The sequence below is a fragment of the Astatotilapia calliptera genome, chromosome 16 (assembly GCF_964374335.1).
Source record: "Astatotilapia calliptera chromosome 16, fAstCal68.1, whole genome shotgun sequence".
Classification (NCBI taxonomy): Eukaryota; Metazoa; Chordata; class Actinopteri; order Cichliformes; family Cichlidae; genus Astatotilapia; species Astatotilapia calliptera.
Window position 1 is genome coordinate 29,973,992 of NC_137437.1, and position 24,184 is coordinate 29,998,175.

Genomic DNA, 24,184 nt, shown 5'->3' on the forward strand with positions numbered 1-24,184 from the left:
TATAGGTCTTTACCAGGTTTGCACACACAGTAGCTGGTATTTTGGCCCATTCCTCCATGCAGATCTTCTCGAGAGCAGTGATGTTTTGGGGCTGTCGCCGAGCAACACGGACTTTCAACTCCCACCACAGATTTTCTATGGGGTTGAGGTCTGGAGACTGGCTAGGCCACTCCAGGACTTTCAAATGCTTCTTACGGACCCACTCCTTTGTTGCCCGGGCGGTGTGTTTTGGATCATTGTCATGTTGGAAGACCCAGCCTCGGTTCATCTTCAAAGTTCTCACTGATGGAAGGAGGTTTTGGCTCAAAATCTCACGATACATGGCCCCATTCATTCTGTCCTTAACACGGATCAGTCGTCCTGTCCCCTTGGCAGAAAAACAGCCCCATAGGATGATGTTTCCACCCCCATGCTTCACAGTAGGTATGGTGTTCTTGGGATGCAACTCAGTATTCTTCTTCCTCCAAACACGACGAGTTGAGTTTATACCAAAAAGTTCTACTTTGGTTTCATCTGACCACATGACATTCTCCCAATCCTCTGCTGTATCATCCATGTGCTCTCTGGCAAACTTCAGACGGGCCTGGACATGCACTGGCTTCAGCAGCGGAACACGTCTGGCACTGCGGGATTTGATTCCCTGCCGTTGTAGTGTGTTACTGATGGTGACCTTTGTTACTTTGGTCCCAGCTCTCTGCAGGTCATTCACCAGATCCCCCCGTGTGGTTCTGGGATCTTCGCTCACCGTTCTCATGATCATTTTGACCCCACGGGATGAGATCTTGCGTGGAGCCCCAGATCGAGGGAGATTATCAGTGGTCTTGTATGTCTTCCATTTTCTGATGATTGCTCCCACAGTTGATTTTTTCACACCAAGCTGCTTGCCTATTGTAGATTCACTCTTCCCAGTCTGGTGCAGGTCTACAATACTTTTCCTGGTGTCCTTCGAAAGCTCTTTGGTCTTGGCCATGGCGGAGTTTGGAGTCTGACTGTTTGAGGCTGTGGACAGGTGTCTTTTATACAGATGATGAGTTCAAACAGGTGCCATTCATACAGGTAACGAGTGGGGGACAGAAAAGCTTCTTACAGAAGACGTTACAGGTCTGTGAGAGCCAGAGATTTTCCTTGTTTGAGGTGACCAAATACTTATTTTCCACCCTGATTTACGAATAAATTCTTTACAAATCCTACCATGTGGATTCATGGATTTTTTTTTTCACATTCTGTCTCTCGCAGTTGAAGTGTACCTCTGGTGCAAATTACTGACCTCAGTCATCATTTTAAGTGGGGGAACTTGCACAATCGGTGGCTGACTAAATACTTTTTTGCCCCACTGTATACTCAACAAAATTTCAAGCACTTAATGCTTCACCTAATTGCATCTTCATGCCCATTTTATAGGATTACGTAAACCTGCTGAATGATGATTTAATGACTTAGTCTCACAGACTTAATCTGCAAACGTGTGCTGACCAATTAATGCACTTTTCAGACAGGCAAAGTGTACTGACAGTGGAAAAAATCAATCTGGGCTCCCATATAAATGTAATGAGTGAAAGTCTAAATAGTAGATTTGTTTAAGTGTATCTGTGCAGGAAAACTTACTGTTCATATCATGTAGTTTGTGGAGAGTTGTTTGGGGTATTCCAGGTCCTGTAGAAATGTTTAAATATTAGTTAGTTCTGTGTTTTATTCTCAATGTTGTATTTTCCTTAGAAGGACATTGGAAAGAAAGAAGAAAGTGAACACTAGAAAGAATGATAGAATAGCAAATGAGATATAGATATAAAAATAGGCCTCAATGGCATTTTCTTTTACTCCTATAACTGTCATGGTCCCTGGGTCTTTGACCCAGCATTGTGAACCTAATGAGTTTTGTTATCTCTGTTTCTAGTTCTTGGTGTCTAGTTGGATTTTTGCTAGTTCCTTTTGGTGTCTAGTCTGTCCTAGTCTTATTTCTGTATCTCTGGAAGTCAGTTATGTCTCCATGTTTATTTACCTTATGTCTTCCCACTCTTGCCCCTGTACCCAACTTGTCACTTAGATTTTGTTCAGCTGCACTTCCAGGTGTGTCCACTCTGCCTAATATCTTTCTGTGTACATATTGGCTGTCTCCCTTTGTTCTTTGTCACATCCTTCCTCATGTTGTGCGTAGTCTCTGTCAGTCTGGTTTGGCTTGTACTTCCTACCCTGCAGCTCCATATTTGTTTTTTCTTTTGTTTTCTTTGCCTTCTTTAACAGTGAGACAAAAGCTGTGATTTTAAGTTTAATTTGTCTGCTGACTCCTGCATCTGGGTCCGCTCTCTGCCCCAGTCCATGATAATAACTTAATTATCTTAAGGATAATTCAAACATAATTTAGGTTATCACAAGAGATTGTGCACTGAACACTCAATCAAACATAACTTTGGTCAGGAAACTGGTTTATTTGTCTTCTCCATGGACTCCCTCCAGAAATGGTATAGTAGAGTGACAAACCATTCAATGAGTGCTGAGCAAAAATCTATGGGAGAATTCTAAAGATGCAATGCAACGATGACAGATGTCCTGCATCTGCCTTAGAAAATCCAACCAATGGTCCAAAATGGAAAGATGTGAGCCAATCACGCTGGTTGTCAGATGCATCCATAGAGCCTCATGACCAGGGATTAAAGTAGGATTTGGCAGGTTGGGGAACCCTAAGATGAGGTGTAGCAGAGCAGCATGGGGAAAATAAATATTTAGATATATACTTAGTAACATAATAATTTGTTAAACTCCAGTAGATTTCTTTGTGCACAGGTTGACCTGTGCTTCTACTCCAAAATTCACTGCTCTCTGAGGATATAAGCATTTATGATGTCTTTATGACATCATAAAGCTAGTATTAAAGGTAGAATTTGGTGCATCTAACTAGCATCATTACCTTAAATATAAATTTCTGCTACCCTTGACATACACAGTAACATTGCCCATAAACATCACAGCCTGCTTCACACATTTCGCTAGCAGACACATTTTGTGACAAACTGCATAGCTTGTCTCTGTACAGATTCTCCGTCATTCAGATCAGTGTTTCCTAAGGAGCTTGAGATACTGGGCTTCTTTAAGTTTCCCCTGGACTTCTTTAAGTTGAAGATGTTTCCCCTCTCATTCGAGAAGCCTCTTCAGTTCTTAAACTAGAGAGAGAGTCCCAGGTATTTAAACCTTAGTGGAGGTTAAGACAAAAGCTGCTTCATCCCAAGGACAAAGGTCCCAAACACAAGCTAAGCCACATAGTGTATGCTGTGAAGTGCAGTGGGGAGTGCTCAGACCTCTACATGGGAGAAACCTAACATCCACTCCATAAATACATGGCACAACATAGAAAAGCCACCTTGACAGGATAAGACTCAGCTGTTCATGTGCATCTAAAGGATAAAGGTCACTTTTTTCAAAGATCCCAATGTTCACATTTTGGACTGAGAAGACAGATGGTTTGAAAGAGAAGTGTAAGAACCCATGTCCACTATGAACAATGATCTTTGGATAGAGGGTATGGCTTAAGACACCAAGTGTCTGCCACCTACAATGTGTTTCTGAGATCCATTCCCAAGTGCCTCAACCCCCACTCACATCTTGCTTCAGTCCCGTCCAGTCACTTCCTTTCCAAGCTACTTAGACTGCACAGATTGTCATGAGAAGTTTTTGCTAGAGAAATGTAAGAATTGGTAGATATTTTAGGGTGACCAACTGTCTTCTTTTCCCCGGACATGTCCACTTTTCACGTTCTGTCTGGGGCGTCCGGGGGGATTTTCGAGATTGATAAAAATTTCCTTTTCCTATATTCCGACACAGGACCCATGTGTGAGACGTCATCCCCGAACTGCTGTTTTGTGGGCGCTTGTTCTGCGCTCACAGACGGGACTAACAGCGCGCATCAACGTGCCTAATGATGTTTAAAAGACCCCAAAGCGCAAGTGCATCTTTTCAGACGAACTGCAAAAGAAATTTCCCTCCTACCGACCATAGCTGGACTGGCCATCGGGCATACCGGGCATTTGCTGATGGTGATTTTTTTTTTTACGGGCCAATGGTTTTGTTGTTGTTGTTGTTTTTGTAACGGTATAAACAATGAAAGGTGGTGGATTGGCCAGATGTTTGCAGATGTGTAAAAATAACTCGGTTGTTTGGTGGTGTCTATGTCGTAGCTTCCACAGAGGCCAGCAGACGGATGAGGGAAAGGGGAGACAGGAGGAGGAGAGACTCGAGGCGGCCGAGTGTCGGGTGAACTAAACTTCAGGTAAGAAGTTATGACCTGCAGTCTATCTGGGTCAGATATAAACCAAGTTTAGGTGGAGTTTATTTTCGTTGTGCTGACTTTTTATAGTCAGTTACAATAACTCGTACTGCGTACTAGCTAGCACGACAGAGTTTCTATACAGCTGGGCCGGTGCTATAATGATACTGATAGTGATATGATATCAGTTTGGATAAGTGGTGAGAAGGAAACATGTAGCTGACAGCTGGTAACTGTGGAGGGACGGGTCTAGCAAAGTTTTGCCAGGGGGGCCAGGTAGGGCATTAACAGGGAAAGGGGGGCTCAAAGAAATACTTTTCTTTCTTTTTCTCATTTAAAATGTCTCGCTTTTAATAAATAATTTCCTGAATCTTACAACCAAAGTTTTTATCTGATGTAAAATGTATAGAAATCATACATATACCAACAAGACAGTCTTTATGGCTTTGTCTATAATACCTGGTGGGCCGGTCTCTAGTCAAAATGCACTGATCAATTTTTTTGTCCCAATCAAGCCTTCGTAGCGACCCAGTACTGTTATTTTTTCTTATGCAGATGAGGCATTATTTCTGTACCATTATTAATTCCAGAGGTTTTTAAGTGGGGTTTTTTTGCACTTGTTGACTTGTAAAAGCCTATATGACATATTTTATTTCATAATTCATTAACCGCACAGAGAAGGCTTCTTTTAAATATGTTTAATATGTTTCTTTAAGCAAGTTCTTCATGACTGAGCTAAGTGTCCTCTTTTTTGGAAATCAAAATATGGTCACCCTAAGATATTTGCAATACTTGTTGAGCCTAGATTTCATTATTTTCTTATTAAAAATCAGGTATCTCCATGCTGACAGTCTGCAACATATAAAAAAATTAAGTCACTGACCAGTAATATTGTTAACTGAAGGTGCTGGAACGCCATTGTGAACAGTTCTGTCCCACTTTAACCACCTCTCAATATTTTAGTTAAGTTGAAGTGTAGCTTTTTTTTCATGCTCTTGGTTTGTGCGCATAATGTGAAATAATGAGGTGTATGTCCTATGGAATGAGAAATATGCATTAATAGTAGTGCTCATTGTGACTGTCCAGTCACCTTCGCCTTTACTGAAGCCTCTATCCACATTATTTCATCTTTCATATCATATCATTTTTTGTAAACCTTTTCTTTTCATTACCCCCTAAGAGCATAAAAGAAATTTCAGGAAAACTAAACTTTATTTTTCCCCCACTTTGGAGCCAAAATGGCAACTAGAAGAACAGTAAAGATACATTGTAAAGTCACACAGATTCAGCTGCTCAGATATCGTAACCTTGATATAAAGCACTTGGTTATGGTGTTATTGCTACATGCGATACCTCTGCAGTTGAGAAGAACATGCTGATAGGTGGGACTGAGCACAGCATCATGGTAGGAGCATGTTGATTTGAAAAGGGAGCAGGTTAGGCATTCTTTATGAAACGGATCCACACTGGAGACCCTGTTTAAAGAGAACAACATATAGCTGAGTGAGAACAAAACAAGTCTAGTATAGATGATTTATATTTTCTGAGTTGTAATCAGTCTATTTAGCTGCAGACAAAAGATAAAATGAGGAAAAGTAAGACATGGTAATTTGAAATGGACTTTCATTCAACTGTTTTAATGTATGACATCAAATTCTTACACACAAAGAGAAATGACATATTTTCATCATGTTTCTTACACTGATATTATTCACTAGCTTATAAATCATTATCTCACTGCTCTGTCCTGTTCTACAATAGTTTATGGACCCCCAGAGTGCAGAATAAAATCTATTCATCACAAAGCTAGATTAGTGCTACTGCCATGCTTTCATAACAGTGAATCAACTAGAATTTTGGAGATTTGTGTGCCAAAATATAAAAGAAAATGTTGCATCATTTTTGGTTTGATGCGGAGGATGAAAAAGCTACACTTTCCTATCTGTGCATTCACCAAACACTTTATAAGGATCACTATTCTGATGCTGCCTGGACTGTTGACACCGATCATGTTTGGTTCATGGATTCATGCTGTTTGATACTGACACACCATCTGCGGTCCAGCAGAAATCATCAGACCAGGTTACAGTTTTCACTCTAAAGCTGTCCACTTGAGCTTCACATTTCTGTTCGTAGCTGACAAGAGTGAAAGATAACATGATCTTTTGCTGTTGTAGGCCTTTAACCTCAACTTTGGATGTGTTGTTCAGTTTGAACTGCTTTTTTGCTCATCACAGTAGTAACAGGTAATAATATGACATCCAAAGGCTTCTGTAGCCTAGTAGCTTTTCTGTCAGTTCCAACGAGTCTGGCCATTCTCCTTCAACCTCTTATAGACGCAACATTCCTATTTTGGATCTTCTGCTCCCTGTATATTTGTGCCAGCAGGCTCACTAAACTCCTTTAGGCCTAACTGTTGTGGTAGAAATCCCAGGAAATCTTTTTTTTTTCTTCAGAAATACACAAAATAGCCTAGTTGACACCAACAATAATACTGCACTCAAAGTACCTAAGATCCATTCTGACTTTAATTTGAAGTATAACCAAAACTCATCACCTGTACTGTATCTACAGACCTGTCTCCATTGCATTGCTGATACTTATTGGATGACCGGATATTTGCAGGTGCTTTGGTGTTGTCTAGCGCTATCACCTCAGCATGTGGACTTTTATTTCTTTAATCCATATGCAAGCCACAGTGAAAAATGCCAGTTTTGGTTTTGCATAGGTAACATGGCATCCAAAAGATTTCCACTAGATTTAACCTGCCTGGTGTCCGATGCAATAGTTTTTGGTTAATTGTACAAAGGCCGATCCAACAAGACTGTGCTTCAGTTTTGTTTTTTCTTTTAATGAAAGAAAGAATGGCTTCACGTTTGCTGAAAGTTATCATGAAGTCTTATCACAGAGTTCAAAAACCAGTGGGTGATGTCATTGCCTGTGTCTTAACTAATCTGCTTAGAATTTTGTAAACTAAGTTTTAGTAAGAAACCAATTAAAGGTATTTCCACAACATCATATAGTTGCTTCATGTGTGATTGTGTCTTCATGCGAAAACTGAGTAATTGCTGAGGTACCTGTACAAGTGATGTTGAGTAGCTCCTGTCTCTGTACTCAGGTAATAACTGAAAGACATAAACTTAATCAGCTGCAAAGAATTATCATAGTGTAAATCTTACAGTGTCAGTAACTTATGCTTACACAGAGTTTGTGCCCTCGTCATAGGCCAGAATTTGAGAGACTTCCCAGCTTCCTGAGGTCAGGTGCCGCATGTTTACTTCTTGACTGTCAGACTGAGAAAAGTAAGAAAGAACACAACAAAACAGAGAAACTATGTTAGCATGACTTCTATTGCACTCTGAGTACCTAAAGGTGTTAACGTTACTACCTAACCCTTTTATTCAATCTCAGACTTTGCTTATTATCTCTGCAGGAAGATGCATTAATCTGGCACACAGTATCCATTGCTTCCAGTGGAACTACCATAAAACACTGTGCTTAATTTTTTCAAGTAAATGTATTCTTTAGTATCTGGTGTTTCAGGAAATGCAGTTAGGATGTAATTTAAAATGATGAGACTTCAAAATGGAATCATATGAACTGCATGAATAATTGTAAGCCCTTTCCTGTGGGCATGACAGATAAGGGAACAAAAATAAACAAGCACACCAACATAAAGCTTTTAACTGGAAACTGAAAACACCTGAGTAAATGTATTCATTTCATTAAAAGTTTTACTTGGTTGGAGATCATAGTGATATGGTTGAATGTCCCGCTGCCACCGTGCTTCAAGGGCATGGTGATGAATAATGTTGTGCAGTCCTTGGAAAACACTGGCTCCTCCCTCTAGGAAAAAAAATAAACAAAAAATGTATGATATCATTACGAAGAAAACAACTGGAGCATCATTTCACTTTCATTAGTTTAATTTCAAATAGAATGACAGCATTAGAAGGTTTCCTTCTAATGCTGTCATTTTTTGTCGTCTTACAAAAAATGATTATAAGAGAATCGGTCATTATAGCCACCTTATCATTTTTGCATCCCAATTGATCTGCCATATTTCCATTCACTTTGTTTATTTATTTATATAGCACCAATTCACAACAACAGTTACCTGAAGGAGCTTTATATTGTAAGGTAAACACCCTTCAGTAATACAGAGAAAAGTCCAAGAATCCGATAAAGCCCTATGGACAAGTGTTCTGGCAACAGTGGGAAGGAAAAACTCCCTTTCACAGGAAGAAACCTTCAGCAGAACCAGGCCTGGAGAGGAGCAGCCATCTGCAGTCACTAGTTTGGAGGTCCTAAGTAAGATCAGTGCAGTGCAATAAGATCAGGTATTTATTACTTTCTTTTACTGTTTATTCAAATGAGCAATGTCTCACTGTTAAAAGGTTAACTTTTGTTGTGACAAAAGAGGGGAACAGAAAATCTAGTTTCTGTACAAGTGGAATGTCTCCACTCCTACAGTGATGTCAGCAAGGTCAGCTAGCAAGATAACAGCCCAACCTTTACATTGTGGAAGTATTTGATAGGGTGACAAGTAATGATTATACTTATCTGTCAGCAGCTACAGAGCATGCTAAAGAGCTCTACTTCATATTTTAAAGAACCACCTAGAAGCTAAGAAAAACTAGTTCACAGCTACAGGTCAGAAAGAGCAACTGTTAGTTTTCTGCTGAGGCTCTCAATCTAAGGGAAATGAATGAGGTTATCACTTGTTACTGGGTGGAGAAAATGCCTCTAATCTTTGCAAGCTAAATACAAAGCATTGTTAGCTGATATATGTATAGATATATAATATATAATCAGCTATATATAGAATTAAAATATATGTGTCCCATAACATTAAATTAAAAGTAAGTAGTATCTTAAAAGCATTTCTTACAAAAAAATAAATGAAGAAAAAAACTATTTAGGATGTCACTGACTAAAGTCCTCACCTGACGATCCAGCCACTTGTCCGATGTCATCACATGTTTCTGAATTGAAAAGATAAATAAGGTTATAAAACCTGTATATATTTACTATGTTTTTGAAGATTAAGGAATTATCGATGATAATTAGGTTTCTAACCTTTGTACAGATGTCTTGTGTTACATCACACAGTGAAAGAATAGACATGTTTTGAGCTCGATTCACCCAGCGTACGCTCAGTCTCTCTTTTGTCACCCACTTCACCATGGTAATGTAAAACTCACTAGGGAAGACAAGCAAATGGTGTCTAAAACAAGCCCGAATCATCAAAATTTTAGTGTTACGTCCCATAAACGGGTTAAGTCATACCTTTTCTCAAAACTGTCAGGAGGTTTCAGTTCAGTTGTGAGAGCGCTGCCATCCAGAGTGACGACATAGAGTCTGACAGACGGATTGATTTGGCACATCTAAAGTGAACACACCATAACTTTATCATTATATTCAGGATCCTAATCAAATCTGATGTAAAAACCCACAATACACTGCACACAACGAAGGGATCGGAGTCAACACTGAGTAATTGTTTGCTATTTTTATGTGCTTTCATTTATGCCAATAGGACTTCACAAGGGAATACAATGAGAATATTAAAAAGGTAGACAACAAACTGTGCTGCGTACTGTGCAGCCCCTTGGGCATGTCAGTTGTTTCCCTTCACTTAAGCATCCTTCAAAAATGGAGCTCATTAGTCTATATGACAAAGGAAATCTCAAAAATACAAAGCAACACATCACAAAGATGACAGTAATTTGTCGTAATTCATGTCTTCTCCAATCCTTCACTTTCTTTTCTTGTGAAGATACATTTTTTGGGGGGGGAAACTCCATCCTGTTCTGTTGATCACATTTGCCACATAAAGGTAAGACATGATAGAGCAGTAATTTGATGAAATAAGCACATCTGAAAACTAGCAAGAGTAATGTTTTTTATATACTTTCTACTACTGTAACCCAGTAACTTACTACTTTGTAGTTTATGTAACCAGTGATAATCAAAATATTGAGAGATGATTACCAACTGTCATTTATCTTAAGGTCCCTTCAGCCAGAACCCCAAACCCTCAACAACAACTTTAATGTTTTTAGCTGAGGTGGCCTTGTTATAATTTTGTGTTTAGCAATTCTAAGTCATAGTTAACCATTTTAACCATCCATCCGTCCGTGCATCCATACATTTTTTAAGCACTTATCCTGTCAGGGGCTGGGTCTGTGACCCAACGTTTTGAGTTTATTTTGTATTTTTGATTTTCTTATGTTACCTGCATGAATGCAAACTTGTGTTGTTATTTAGTTAGGGTTTAGTTGAGTGGTATTGTAGTCTATGTTTCATCTATGTCTTAGCCTTCATGAGTCTTTTCCTGTTTGTCATGTGTGAGCTCCTTGTCTATGCAGGTTCCCCTTGTGTTTCCCTCTCCCTCTTGTCTCCCTTATCCGTTGCCCATGTCCTTCTCCCTGTGTTCCTTTCTGTTCCCCGAGTCTGTCATGTAATTCATGTCTGTGTGTTCCACGTCCTATTGTCAAGTTTGGTTGTCATGTCTGTGTCTCTCTATGTTTCCTGTTTTCATTTGAAAAGGTCTAGTGTTTCCATGTTCAGTGTGTCTCCCCAGCTGTTTCTGCTTCCTTCATTACCCTTCTGTGTATTTAAGTCCTCTATCTCCCTCTGTTCTTTGTTGGGTTGTCTGTTGTCTCCACGTCAAGTCATGTCACAGAGTTTTATTTCTACTGCTCAGTTTCATGTTTCCCATGTACGTGTTCAGTTTGATTCAGTTCCGTCTTTCCCTTTTCTGCTTTTGGATTCGCCGTACAAACACCCCGGCTATTCCGGCCATAAAATATCAAGTTGGAAGGTGGGTGTAGCTTAGCCCTTCCTCTCATAGGGTAAGAGGTAGTATACTGTCTGTACTGGTTGCCAATTTCTCACAGTAGTGAACTGTATCCTATCATATTTGTTACATTAATTTCACTTGTTAATCTGTTTGCAGCTGTTAACGACCAATATACATTTCTTTAGATACCTACTTTATTTGTTCCTTTAGCAGTGAAACCATTAGCAAACCATGCTTTTAGCAAAATTTGCATATGCAACTGTACCAATGCTGGTTTACCTTTAAACATACAACGTCTACCTCTAAACTGTTTAAGCACTCACAAAAATCCCCTCTGTCAAACTGCAATTTTATATCCCATTTAGGAGATTCGCTTTAATACTCTGAGCACCACAACTGCTCAGCTGTGTTCAGAAAAAGTGTGGCTTCAGTTAAAATCTGCCTGATCACAACTTTAACCATGCACATTAAAAACTTATACTTTGGATTTGTTCAAATATGATGCTAAGGAGTTCTGACTAATGATTCATTAAGTCAGGAGTGGGACTGTGCTATCTACTATCAATGTAATTATCAAATTTAAGCATGCTAACATGATAAAATGAGATGATGAATATTAAAAACAACACATAAATGCAAACATTTTTATGGTGAGCTGCTTAGCTTTCAGCTCAAATGACCTGTTTGTACAGAAACTTACACTCCCAAAATCCAACCGACCACATAGGCTGGTTAATGGCTCATTTTTCTCTTAAATTATTTGCCTATAAAAACAAACCATAGCAATATCATCGATTGTGGACTGAGTTATGATACAATTCTTGAGACGACTTTAATACTGCATTTCCAATGTGCATCTCTGGCCTTGTTGTTCACACATTGAGGCTGGTCAGGAAAATCTAGCATAGGCCAGGGTGCAGTGTGGAACAGTTTGTCACTATTAATAATGTGTCCATAAAAGACTCCCACTGGGGTGTGCTTTTTACCATGTATTCACTCACAGAGGAGACACCCACACAAATGTATCCCAGAGTGACTGGCCCAGAGGTATAACTGTCAGACTGCCGAGCAGCATCACTGCTCCCAAAGACAAAATGAATGAGAAAGCAATTAAATCTCTGCTTCATTTAGTCCCATAATATCTCAACTCTGACCTCTCTCAAGGGTGTAAGCAACAAAATGTCAATGTAGGTTTTTTTTTATTCACTGGATGGGCAATTCTAAGATCAGGAGCATTGCTTCATTAACAACACATCTTCCTTCCATTCCTCCCCATCTGTGGTCAGGTCTAAACCAACAAATGAGGTTGCCCTCCACCTTATGACCCTCATTCTGACAGTTTTCCTCAACCAATCTCCCATCTAAAAGGCATTTGATACGCTAAACATCCACATCAAGAGATGGGAGGTGTGTTAACTTGCCTTGCTGAAGCGTATCATGCTTGTTTCCCTCCCAGTGCCACAGATTCCTGCAGCCATCCCTCTTCAAAGGGAGCAAGGCAGCGCTAGCATGAATTAAACAACAAAAGGATTCGCTAACCTTTATGGATCAGCTTAAGGAGAGAGCCAGTAGTTGTATTACTGATCGCACCGGTTTGATACAATATAGCTGCAATAAAAAAGAACACTATCCTCTTTTCAGGTTATAGTGGATTCAGCTGGTTATACAGTACCAACTACTCTAAATGCAGGTTATTCTGGGTGGAACAGCACATCTGAGCCTAGCATCAGAGCAGTGATGTCAAGTTTTTACTACCTTTAATTTTATAATTAAACACAGTTTAAGCTTGACTTTTATGAGTCCCACCTTTGGATAAGGATACTCTTTCCCTCTAGGGTAAAGGGAGCCTGTGAAACGGGGGAGGAACATTGTAGGGACCAGGGAGTCGTTGATGGTGAGGTAAGCCAATCTGGAGCCGTCTGGTGACCACCAGTGGGCCACCTGAGTGTGCAGTACCATCTCTGCAAAGACAAACCAAAACAATCTGAAAGCCCAAGTCAAAAGAAATGGAAGTTTAATGAGTTATTTTTTTAAATGCAATGTACACAATACTCAGATTTTTACATCAACTTTTTAAAATTAAATGAAAAGTGGTGAGACTTTAAACAAAGTACAATTTTACTGCATAAAAATAAAAAATATTATTTGCATTTATTTGGATGCATTTACAATAAAACAAACTCAAATAATAAAACGCACAGATAATAGTCCTATCAGGTTGGTTTGAACTTAAACTGTAACTGTATCCAAGATCTGCTACAATAAAACACTCATTCTGGTCCTGATCTTTGGGCAGTTGAAGTCTGTATATGAAAAGAAGCTTATTTTTGTAAATGATTATGTCATGATCCACCAGTGGCTGTCCTGGGGTGTGTTGCCTGACTCCAGTGGTCACCTGATCTTCACAGACATGCACACGCATGTGTGGCTTATCACGGCTGATAAACACCAACCATACTTAAGGAGCCTGGTTGGAGTGGTGTGCCTCACTGGAGCATTGCACTTACTAGTGTTAGTGTACCCTGGCTTAGTCTCTTGTTGATCTCCCTGTGTTCCTGAGTGTTTCTCTGATATCTGTCTCAATCTCCCTTGTATAGACCTGAACCTGTCTTCCCTGGACCCTTCCCAGTTGAGCATTCACTCTCCAGAGTGAGCGTAGTGTTGGAGTGGACGGTGTGGAATCTGGATTTGGATTGTACATAGTGGAGTGTGAGCGTGTGTTCCCCTTTTCCCACCTCTGGACCTAGCCTTGGAATCCCTGGAGCCCTCTTCTCCCCATCTCACTGTACATATGTACATATCACCGGTGTTGTAAATAAACCCACTTGTTTGATTGCACAGTTCAGAGTCCTGCCTTTTGAGTCCAGTGCCAGCATACATGACAGATTGAAGAAGACTTAGGTTAGGGACTTCTAAAATCAGTTTGCTTCTGTTGTTACCTCATGTCGATCTCATCAGCAGTGATCTGAAGAACCTTTTGCCCATATAGAGGTTTCTTTCCACAGCTGCATACATGTTGCCTTCTTAATAAGTGGTTACTGTACATTATTGCACATTACTAAGGCTGAGTGGGACTACCACATCCATTTCTCCTATAATTTCTCCATGATGACCAATGAGTTTGAAATTCAGCGTCTTTTTTCTGTTTTTGTTCTCTACCAGGTAAATATCTGTCTGAAGGTAATATCTGTCTGTTCAGCACTTAAAAATAAACGTTTTAACAGACATTTTATGTAAAACATCAGCAAGGAGCTACACAATGAAACTCTGAAAAGTCTAACACTACAAAGCTTAAAAGTGGCAGAAGGTTTGGACAGAAGTTCTCTGAAGGTTCTTTGAGTGAGTTGAACTAGTTATCACCAAACCTGCAGGCCAGTGACTTGAACAAAACTGCATTGCTGATTGCAGGGGGATGATGAATACACAACAACATCAACAACAGGAAAATGTCTGACAATGTTTGTGGAACGTTTCATTCAGATTGGCCTGCTTGTTGATGAGGAGATATGGTACATACTTCTTATACTAGGATGTTAATATATGTTTAGGATTTAACATTAAGATAATAATAGAAAAAGAAAAGATAGTAGTACATTAAGTATAGTATAGTAGATTAAGATAGGATGGTACAAATCAAACAAAAACAATGTAGTCCATAAAAAATGATCTTAGTGTTTGTACTTTCATTACAAAGATTTCTTGAAGAGGCATGCAGAATCTTACAGAATAGTAGCTGTGAACTAAAAAGCAGAAACTTTTCTGTGGCAGTTTGCGACCCTGCAGCCTCATACTTACCCTCATAGAGCCAGTCTGAGATGCCATTGAAGACAACCCCCTCCTCCCCAGATGACGTGAGCCTCCACGAGCTGCTCTGAACATCCATTTGGTAGTAGATGTTGTTTTCAAATATGTACACCTGTGGAATAGAGGAAATAAAAAAGTTAATGTATTAAGTAAACAAAAGAGAGAAGATACCGTAATGTATGAAAACAAGAGAAAGATAATACCAGCTTGTATTTATGTCCCCAAGCTTGATTTATTTCATGTATTTTAAGATGCATTGCTTTTTAGACATGTACTAGTTTTAAAATTATGGCCCAATTTCTTTTTGGGCCAAGGTGATGGAACACCTCCACTGAACAAATAGGTAAAGGATCACTGCGACTGGTCCATTGATAAAAACACACTCAGAGAGTGGCTCATCTAACACAGATAAATATGGGAGAGCTCATAAGTAATGAAAACTACTTTGTCATTAGCACCATGACACACTGCTGCAGGGCTTCCTGGTGAACAGTTTCCACTGGGGGCAGGTATAAATACTGAGGAAACGAGATAAATATGCTATCGAATGCTTAATTACCTTCCTTGTCTTCACTGGAGAAAATAATGGACTGATTATTCGGTGCATGATGCACGGCACGTTGGAGGCATTACTCACACAGAGAGCTCCAGTCGCCCAACAAGATGTCTTTCAGCAACAGCTTGATTAGTGAAACTGACTTCTCCTCACAATAATTGTTTGGTTTAAGGGTAGTTTGTTTGTGACTTGAGAGAACAGACAATCTTTATTCAGGATTTTGTTTTGTTTTTTCTCCCTGCTGAGCAAAGAAAAATTTCAAACCTTTGTGCATGCATAAAGGCCTGGGCTCCATCTCATTCTGTTCACAGATCTTTGAGTTCTTTTGCTGATCACTTTCTCCACTGATTGCATCATCGTGTGATGTATAAAATATCAAAAACTAGTTTATATTCTGGTCCTGATGGTTTAGGATTTGAATGCTTAGTTAATAGATTCGAGTTTGGGTTTCTGTATTCCAGTATTTGAAGCATTGGCTGTTATTTTTTTGAGGGTTAATTCTTGTGTTGATTATATTTTGGATCTTTGTCCTAATCTTATGTCTTAACCCTGTAAAACATGATTCATGAAATAATAAGAAGATTTACATCACTCTTGCCTGTCCAGTGTTCTTCTATATTTTATTTTGTGTGAGTTTCCTTCTCTTTGTGACCACTTCCTGCTTTGCTTTGATAGTTTGCTGCTGTCTCTCGTGTTTGACTTTTACTTTTTCCCTGCTATTGTCTTGATTATCTTCAACCATGCCTGCTTTCCTTCCAGATTCTCACTCGGTCCTCCTCAGTGTGTGCGTATGTGTGTGTATAATGCTATCCTTCCCTTTAGTCCAGGTCTTTATTTCTGTCCATCTGTGAAGCATCTGTGTCCTTCCCATGGTGCTCGATACTTTGCATTATTTAGTGTGTGGGTTTGGATTTCTAGTTTTTTTTTTCTTTTTCTTTTGTTTTCTTTTTTTTGTTTTTTTGCATTCTGAACTGAATAGCTTTTATTGCATCTTTGAATCCACAAATATTAACAGTTTGACCCTCTGAGATCTATCTCATCATTAGTAATAATCATAACTATATACATTTGAAGAAGGCAAAATTGACTTGTTGGGAAAAATGTTAAAAAATGTTAGTTAGCTTTTGATATAAATAAATAAATACAAAAATAAACACCAAAATACTAAATATTTTGATTGCACTGGGGCTAGACTTCACAGAGAAAAATGAGAAAAACAAGCCAATTACAGTGTTTTTTTTTCCTATAATGACTTATCGAAACTTTGACTTCATAATGATCTAAAAGCAACAATTCTAAATGGAGATGCAAAAAAAATCTTTTTCATTTCTGATTGAAAATGAATGACATTATGTTTGCTTTTGCTTTTTTAGCTTGACAATTGATTTGTGTCTCAATTATTTCTAAATGCCTGAAGCCTAAAGCAATGTTAAGAAATTCATGATGGGATGGGATATAGCTCATTTGCAGTCTGGGTGGTCACTGGAAAAGCTTAAACTTGTATATCAAATTACATTTTATATAGTTTATGATTTCTGACTCTTCAAGGATGATTTATTTATGCATTGTTTTTCATATCCAGAGGCAGGATTTTATTGTGAATATTTTGCATGCATTTGTTTAACTGTAATATTTATGAGATGAAAAGAATTATGGGCTGGAATGATCTGTGCTGCAATGGCTGAGGAAGAGATGCATACCAAATAAATGCAGTGTGATAAGTTACATTTAACGGGTTGCAATCAGTGGTTAAATAGATGTTGAATAATGGATTGGTTTTGAATGTGTCCAGTTTGAAGCCTTTGCTTTGCTTTGCTTATCTTTCCTTGTCCATACTTTTATCTTGCTGTCATTCTGATACAAGTTCATCTTGGTTTCATTTCTCCAAGGATTGTTTTCTCTTTCTGAACTCTGCAGGCTCTTTCAGATGTTCTCTGGCACATTCTAATCTTGCCTTATTGTTTCTGAGTTTATCCGGTGTTTTGGAGCCTTTTGTATTTCCATTCATAAAAGTATCTCTGGACTGTAGACAGAAAACGATGCACAAGAATGTTCTTCACTCAGTTAGATGTTGTGAAGGGGTCCTTGTTGTGTCCATTTCTTGTTTTAAAGAATGAACCAGATTCTTGATTTTATCTCTGTGACAGATTTGTTTAAAGTTTCTTTGTCCCAGTGATTGCATCTCTAACTTGCCTTGACATTCCTGTGGACCTCATATTGAGAGCTTCAGTGAATAACAAAACTGCTCATCAATCAGTTATTCAGTCTTTTTTGAGCCTCTGAAAGTGTGGGGCTGTGTATAAAACCCTTTAACAACAGTTTTACATCAACATTACATTTTAAATTTTTGGTGGACTTCAGGAAGAACAGCTTTGCTTTAGCTAATGTGACAACCTATAAACCAAGCATCCAGGAAAGCCTATGGAAACCAAGGGAATAAATCCTGAGGTAAACTAACCACTGAATCAATAAAAGCTTAAGAATATAATTCAAGCATGGTTGTTTTAAGATTTAGTGACCTTTATAAAGCTCTACAGTCACTTACCAGTTGTTGACCCCGAACACCCCATGAAGCAAACTGGAGCACTGAGTCAGACACCTCTGGAGGATTGAGCTCCCGCACCTCCCTGATGTAATGGTAATGATAAAAGTATCACAAAATCAGTCTAGCAATCACTGACACACTGTCATTGAAATCTCAGTGAGGTGAACATTAGCTCTGCACTATCAGTTTAACTTTTAACCTATATTATATAAGATTATATTCATCTGTTAAAGATAGCATGCTGACATTTTTGTCCTAAGATGTGTGACACTGGTGCTCTTAAAGGATGGTCAACTGAAAAAGAAATCATCCCATTATATTATTTAGGATTTATTTCTATGTTTCCTTACCTTGTGTATAGATTGTAGAGGAGGTATGATGCCAGGAAAGAGTGCTGGTAGACCTAAAAATAAAACACACAAACAAAAAAATTTTTCAGCAAATGTCAGCAAATTCACATTCTGAGACTAATGTAGAAAACACACCACAAAATATTTTTGACATTTTTCATGGTATTTTAGTCGTCTTTATTCTCTTGGAGACTGCTAATAACAGTGTGATATGCTGTTTATGTGCAAATAAGACACACATGCAACCATTTCAATTTGGTGAGGAAACTATAGTCTCCAATGGGATATGGCAGCTGAACTGTTGATTGCAGGGTAGTGCTTTAGTTCTTTTAATTGGTAATTCTGCTTTCATTCACAAAAGAGAACACAAGTTAATGAAACATTTTGGCTTTCTATTGAAGCAAGAGAGAAGTCTGAATGTACTAGAATTTTTTTCACGTAAAATGCTGCTAATTTTGTTTTCCAAGGGTTGACAACTAGTTATTGTTTATATAAAGGATATAGCTGCAGTTTAAAAAAATGATTTACTTTTCATCAGTGTGCTTCTGCTTCATCTGTAGACCTGTGATACTTGTGCAGCCTCAAATTCTCTGTATTTAATTGGACAGTGACAGGAATAACACAGGATGGTTTCCAGTTTTAGATAAATTACAGTGAAATGGTAACAATGCTTTACTCTTCTGTCATAGAACCTATGATGAGAGTACTTTATCACACAATGCAGCTGACACTCTGGGGCAACAGCTGTGATTGGATTGCATTAGTGGCACTTAAGCCTGACAATTGCCATTTAAAAAAATATGAAAACAACAAATTGGTCTCTGGAATAGATTTGTATTGAAGTAATCTGATACGCCTATGTGGTGGATCATAAATTTGATTAGTTTTGAAGTTGTACATCTCTGTTCCTTATATTTCATGTGATGCCCTTATTAATTAGTGTGAATGCTTGAAAAGCATTCACAGTATTGTTGTTGTAATCTTTATTATTATTATTATTATTAGTGTGAATGCTTGAAAAGCATTCACAGTATTGTTGTTGTAATCTTTATTATTATTATTATTATTAGTGTGAATGCTTGAAAAGCATTCACAGTATTGTTATTCTAATCTTTATTATTATTATTATTATTATTATTAGTGTGAATGCTTGAAAAGCATTCACAGTATTGTTATTCTAATCTTTATTAGTGTGAATGCTTGAAAAGCATTCACAGTATTGTTCTTCTAATCTTTATTATTAGTGTGAATGCTTGAAAAGCATTCACAGTATTGTTCTTCTAATCTTTATTATTAGTGTGAATGCTTGAAAAGCATTCACAGTATTGTTATTCGAATCTTTATTATTATTATTATTATTATATTTTATCTATTCCGTACGTTTTTTGTAATCCTATAACTTCAAAACCGTTCAACTTAGAAAAACCATTCAAACACCGTTAGATTCCTATTCTTTTGTACAACACTGCTTCTATTTTTCATATTTTTAACATTTATATTTTTAATTTTATTCAACTTTATTCAACAAAAATTTATAATGTATTTCAATGGGGAGACCCTTCAAATCCTCATTCAACTTACTCATTTTTAAACTCTTACTACTTCCACATACATTGACATAGAGCCACCATTCAAACTTTAAAACGAAGACAAGACATTCAACTATTCAACTTGTATTTATCTTTTCAATATCTATTATACTTTTTCTTCAGTTCCAGTTTAAGTTTCATGATGTTTTTTCACCCATTTCAGAGTTTATAATGGGTGTGTATGGGACGGAATGTTGGGGCTAGAGTGAGGCAGCTCAACTGCTAGAGTGAGAGGAGCAAAAAAATTAATCTTAAAATCTTTTTTAAAACTGCTGCTGTGTCTGCAGCGTTTGCTCTACAGGTATGATTTTACCCTCAAAACGTAGCCATGGCTGTCCTCTTTCATCCAATGTGTTTACTATTGTCCTAGGTGTTATGGTTCTTTCATAAATGTCACCAATGCACAGCCTCCTCCCTCCAACTCTTCCATAGACTCTAATGTTAAAATGGCTCAGAAGGTTCGTTTGAAAATCAGAAGAGCATGGTGTCTTTCCACTGTCACCACGTCCATATAATAAGCTCCACAGGCATGAAAACTGAGAATTAGGTAGACTAGACATTGCTGTCGCTCACGGTGAAAGAATTTCGTCAATACGACTTTTACTTTTCATTTGGGAGCGATTTGTTTCGGCCTGACTTTTCTGTTCATTTTAAGCAGCAAAAGTGAGGCGCATGTCTGTGTACGTGTGTATGGAGCCATTGGGTGCGGTCACTATAGCAACCAGGCTCACACCTGCCTGCTTAACGAGCTCTGCCTGCCACTGTACCAAGATTCATCTTAAGCACTTCTCTTTCAACTGCTGCTGTGTCCACAGTGTTACAGCCATCATTTTACCCTCAAATTGTCGCCATTATTGTTCTCTTTCCAACACCGTATCTTTCAAAGCTCAGGCATTTAAACTTTTTAAACTGTGTGGATCAAAGTGGAGGGATCACATTTGAGTCATTCAGTGATTCAAAGAATATGACCTTTTAATATTCATTCAGATGTTTTCTGACTCTAAATGTTCTTTTCTCATTTCTTAGGGTTTTCTAATTTACATTTAAAACATTTTCAGTTTTTTTCCAACTCCTTCTTCTGTGTAACCTTCAGCTTTTAGCAGTTCAGCACCTTTGTTTTCAGGTTAAATTCGTTTTTTTTTTGTTTTTTTTTAATCTCATTCAATATTTTTAACTCAAAATTCAGCAATTAATTCATTTCAGTGCATACATTCAGATTCAAGCATTCACACTGCAGTTTCTTCAGAAAATGCACTTTCTAGTTATTAGTGTGAATGCTTGAAAAGCATTCACAGTATTGTTGTTGTAATCTTTATTATTATATTTTATTTTTCCGTACGTTTTTTGAAAGCCTACTCCTTCAAAACCGTTCAACTTAGAAAAACCATTCAAACATCGTTAGATTCCTATTATTTTGGACAACATTGCTTCTATTTTTCTCATTTTTAACATTTATATTTTTAATTTTATTCAACTTTATTCAACAAAAATTTCCCATGTATTTCAATGGGGAGACCCTTCAAATTCTCATTCAACTTACTCATTTTTAAACTCTTACTACTTCCACATACATTGACATAGAGCCACCATTCAAACTTTAAAACGAAGACAAGACATTCAACTATTCAACTTGTATTTATCTTTTCAATATCTATTATACTTTTTCTTCAGTTCCAGTTTAAGTTTCATGATGTTTTTTCACCCGTTTCAGAGTTTATAATGGGTGTTTATGGGACGGAATGTTGGGGCTAGAGTGAGGCAGCTCAACTGCTAGAGTGAGAGGAGCAAAAAAATTAATCTTAAAATATTTTTTAAAACTGCTGCTGTGTCTGCAGCGTTTGCTCTACAGGTATGATTTTACCCTCAAAACGTAGCCATGGCTGTCCTCTTTCATCCAATGTGTTTACTATTGTACTAGGTGTTATGGTTCTTTCATAAATGTCACCAATGCACAGCCTCCTCCCTCCAACTCTTCCATAGACTCTAATGTTAAAATGGCTCAGAAGGTTCGTTTGAAAATCAGAAGAGCATGGTGTCTTTCCACTGTCACCACGTCCATATAATAAACTCCACAGGCATGAAAACTGAGAATTCAGTAGACTAGAAGCTGCTGTCGCTCACGGTGAAAGAATTTTGTCAATACGACTTTTACTTTTCATTTGGGAGCGATTTGTTTCGGCCTGACTTTTCTGTTCATTTTAAGCAGCAAAAGTGAGGTGCATGTCTGTGTACGTGTGTATGGAGCCCTTGGGTGCAGTCACTATAGCAACCAGGCTCACACCTGCCTGCTTAACGAGCTCTCTCTCTCACTCTGCCAAGATTCATCTTAAACACTTCTCTTTCAACTGCTGCTGTCTCCACAGTGTTACAGCCATCATTTTACCCTCAAAACGTCGCCATCGTTGTTCTCTTTCCAACATCTTGTCTTTCAAAGCTCAGAGATGTAAACTTTTTAAACTGTGTGGATCCAAGTGGAGGGATCACATTTTAGTCATTCAGTGATTCAAAGAATATGACCTTTTAATATTCTTTCAGATGTTTTCTGACTCTAAATGTTCTTTTCTCATTTCTTAGGTTTTTCTAATTTACAATTAAAACATTTTCAGCTTTTTTCCAACTTCTTCTTCTGTGTAACCTTCAGCTTTTAGCAGTTCAGCACTTTTGTTTTCAGGTTAAATTTGGACTTTTTTTTTATCTCATTCAAAATTCTTAACTCAAAATTCAGCAATTAATTCATTTCAGTGCATACATTCAGATTCAAGCATTCACACTGCAGTTTCTTCAGAAAATGCACTTTCTAGTTATATTTTCTTTTTCCGTACGTTTTTTGAAAGCCTACTCCTTCAAAACCGTTCAACTTAGAAAAACCATTCAAACATCGTTAGATTCCTATTATTTTGGACATGACTGCTTCTATTTTTCTCATTTTTAACATTTATATTTTTAATTTTATTCAACTTTATTCAACAAAAATTTCCCATGTATTTCAATGGGGAGACCCTTCAAATTCTCATTCAATTTACTCATTTTTAAACTCTTACTACTTCCACATACATTGACATAGAGCCACCATTCAAACTTTAAAACGAAGACAAGACATTCAACTATTCAACTTGTATTTATCTTTTCAATATCTATTATACTTTTTCTTCAGTTCCAGTTTAAGTTTCATGATGTTTTTTCACCCGTTTCAGAGTTTATAATGGGTGTGTATGGGACGGAATGTTGGGGCTAGAGTGAGGCAGCTCAACTGCTAGAGTGAGAGGAGCAAAAAAATTAATCTTAAAATATTTTTTAAAACTGCTGCTGTGTCCGCAGCGTTTGCTCTACAGGTATGATTTTACCCTCAAAACGTAGCCATGGCTGTCCTCTTTCATCCAATGTGTTTACTATTGTCCTAGGTGTTACGGTTCTTTCATAAATGTCACCAATGCACAGCCTCCTCCTTCCAACTCTTCCATAGACTCTAATGTTAAAATGGCTCAGAAGGTTCGTTTGAAAATCAGAAGAGCATGGTGTCTTTCCACTGTCACCACGTCCATATAATAAGCTCCACAGGCATGAAAACTGAGAATTTGGTAGACTAGACATGGCTGTCGCTCACGGTGAAAGAATTTTGTCAGTACGACATGTACTTTTCATTTGGGAACGATTTGTTTCGGCCTGACTTTTCTGTTCATTTTAAGCAGCAAAAGTGAGGCGCATGTCTGTGTACGTGTGTATGGAGCCATTGGGTGCGGTCACTATAGCAACCAGGCTCACACCTGCCTGCTTAACGAGCTCTGCCTGCCACTGTACCAAGATTCATCTTAAGCACTTCTCTTTCAACTGCTGCTGTGTCCACAGTGTTAAAGCCATCATTTTACCCTCAAAACGTCGCCATCGTTGTTCTTTTTCCAACATCTTGTCTTTCAAAGCTCAGAGATGTAAACTTTTTAAACTGTGTGGATCCAAGTGGAGGGATCACATTTTAGTCATTCAGTGATTCAAAGAATATGACCTTTTAATATTCTTTCAGATGTTTTCTGACTCTAAAGGTTCTTTTCTCATTTCTTAGGGTTTTCTAATTTACAATTAAAACATTTTCAGCTTTTTTCCAACTTCTTCTTCTGTGTAACCTTCAGCTTTTAGCAGTTCAGCACTTTTGTTTTCAGGTTAAATTTGGGTTTTTTTTTTTATCTCATTAAAAAAGTTTTAACTCAAAATTCAGCAATTAATTCATTTCAGTGCATACATTCAGATTCAAGCATTCACACTGCAGTTTCTTCAGAAAATGC

At 37.9% G+C, this 24,184-nt stretch overlaps 1 protein-coding gene across 2 annotated transcripts in view; it reads right to left on the minus strand.

The window, feature by feature from the left end:
• LOC113007388 (inactive dipeptidyl peptidase 10) overlaps window positions 1–24,184 on the minus strand; it is a 434,773-nt gene that overhangs the window by 20,494 nt on the left and 390,095 nt on the right. For both annotated transcript variants that reach the window (XM_026143896.2, XM_026143895.2), the window contains exons 6-17: window positions 18,319–18,371; window positions 17,969–18,050; window positions 14,859–14,979; window positions 12,870–13,024; window positions 9,548–9,645; window positions 9,338–9,461; window positions 9,205–9,243; window positions 7,997–8,104; window positions 7,460–7,551; window positions 7,336–7,383; window positions 5,612–5,733; window positions 1,606–1,653 (exon numbers count right to left, since the gene is read on the minus strand). In XM_026143896.2, the coding sequence (XP_025999681.1) occupies window positions 1,606–1,653; window positions 5,612–5,733; window positions 7,336–7,383; window positions 7,460–7,551; window positions 7,997–8,104; window positions 9,205–9,243; window positions 9,338–9,461; window positions 9,548–9,645; window positions 12,870–13,024; window positions 14,859–14,979; window positions 17,969–18,050; window positions 18,319–18,371 (1,090 nt within the window). The remainder of the gene's footprint in view (window positions 1–1,605; window positions 1,654–5,611; window positions 5,734–7,335; window positions 7,384–7,459; window positions 7,552–7,996; window positions 8,105–9,204; window positions 9,244–9,337; window positions 9,462–9,547; window positions 9,646–12,869; window positions 13,025–14,858; window positions 14,980–17,968; window positions 18,051–18,318; window positions 18,372–24,184) is intronic.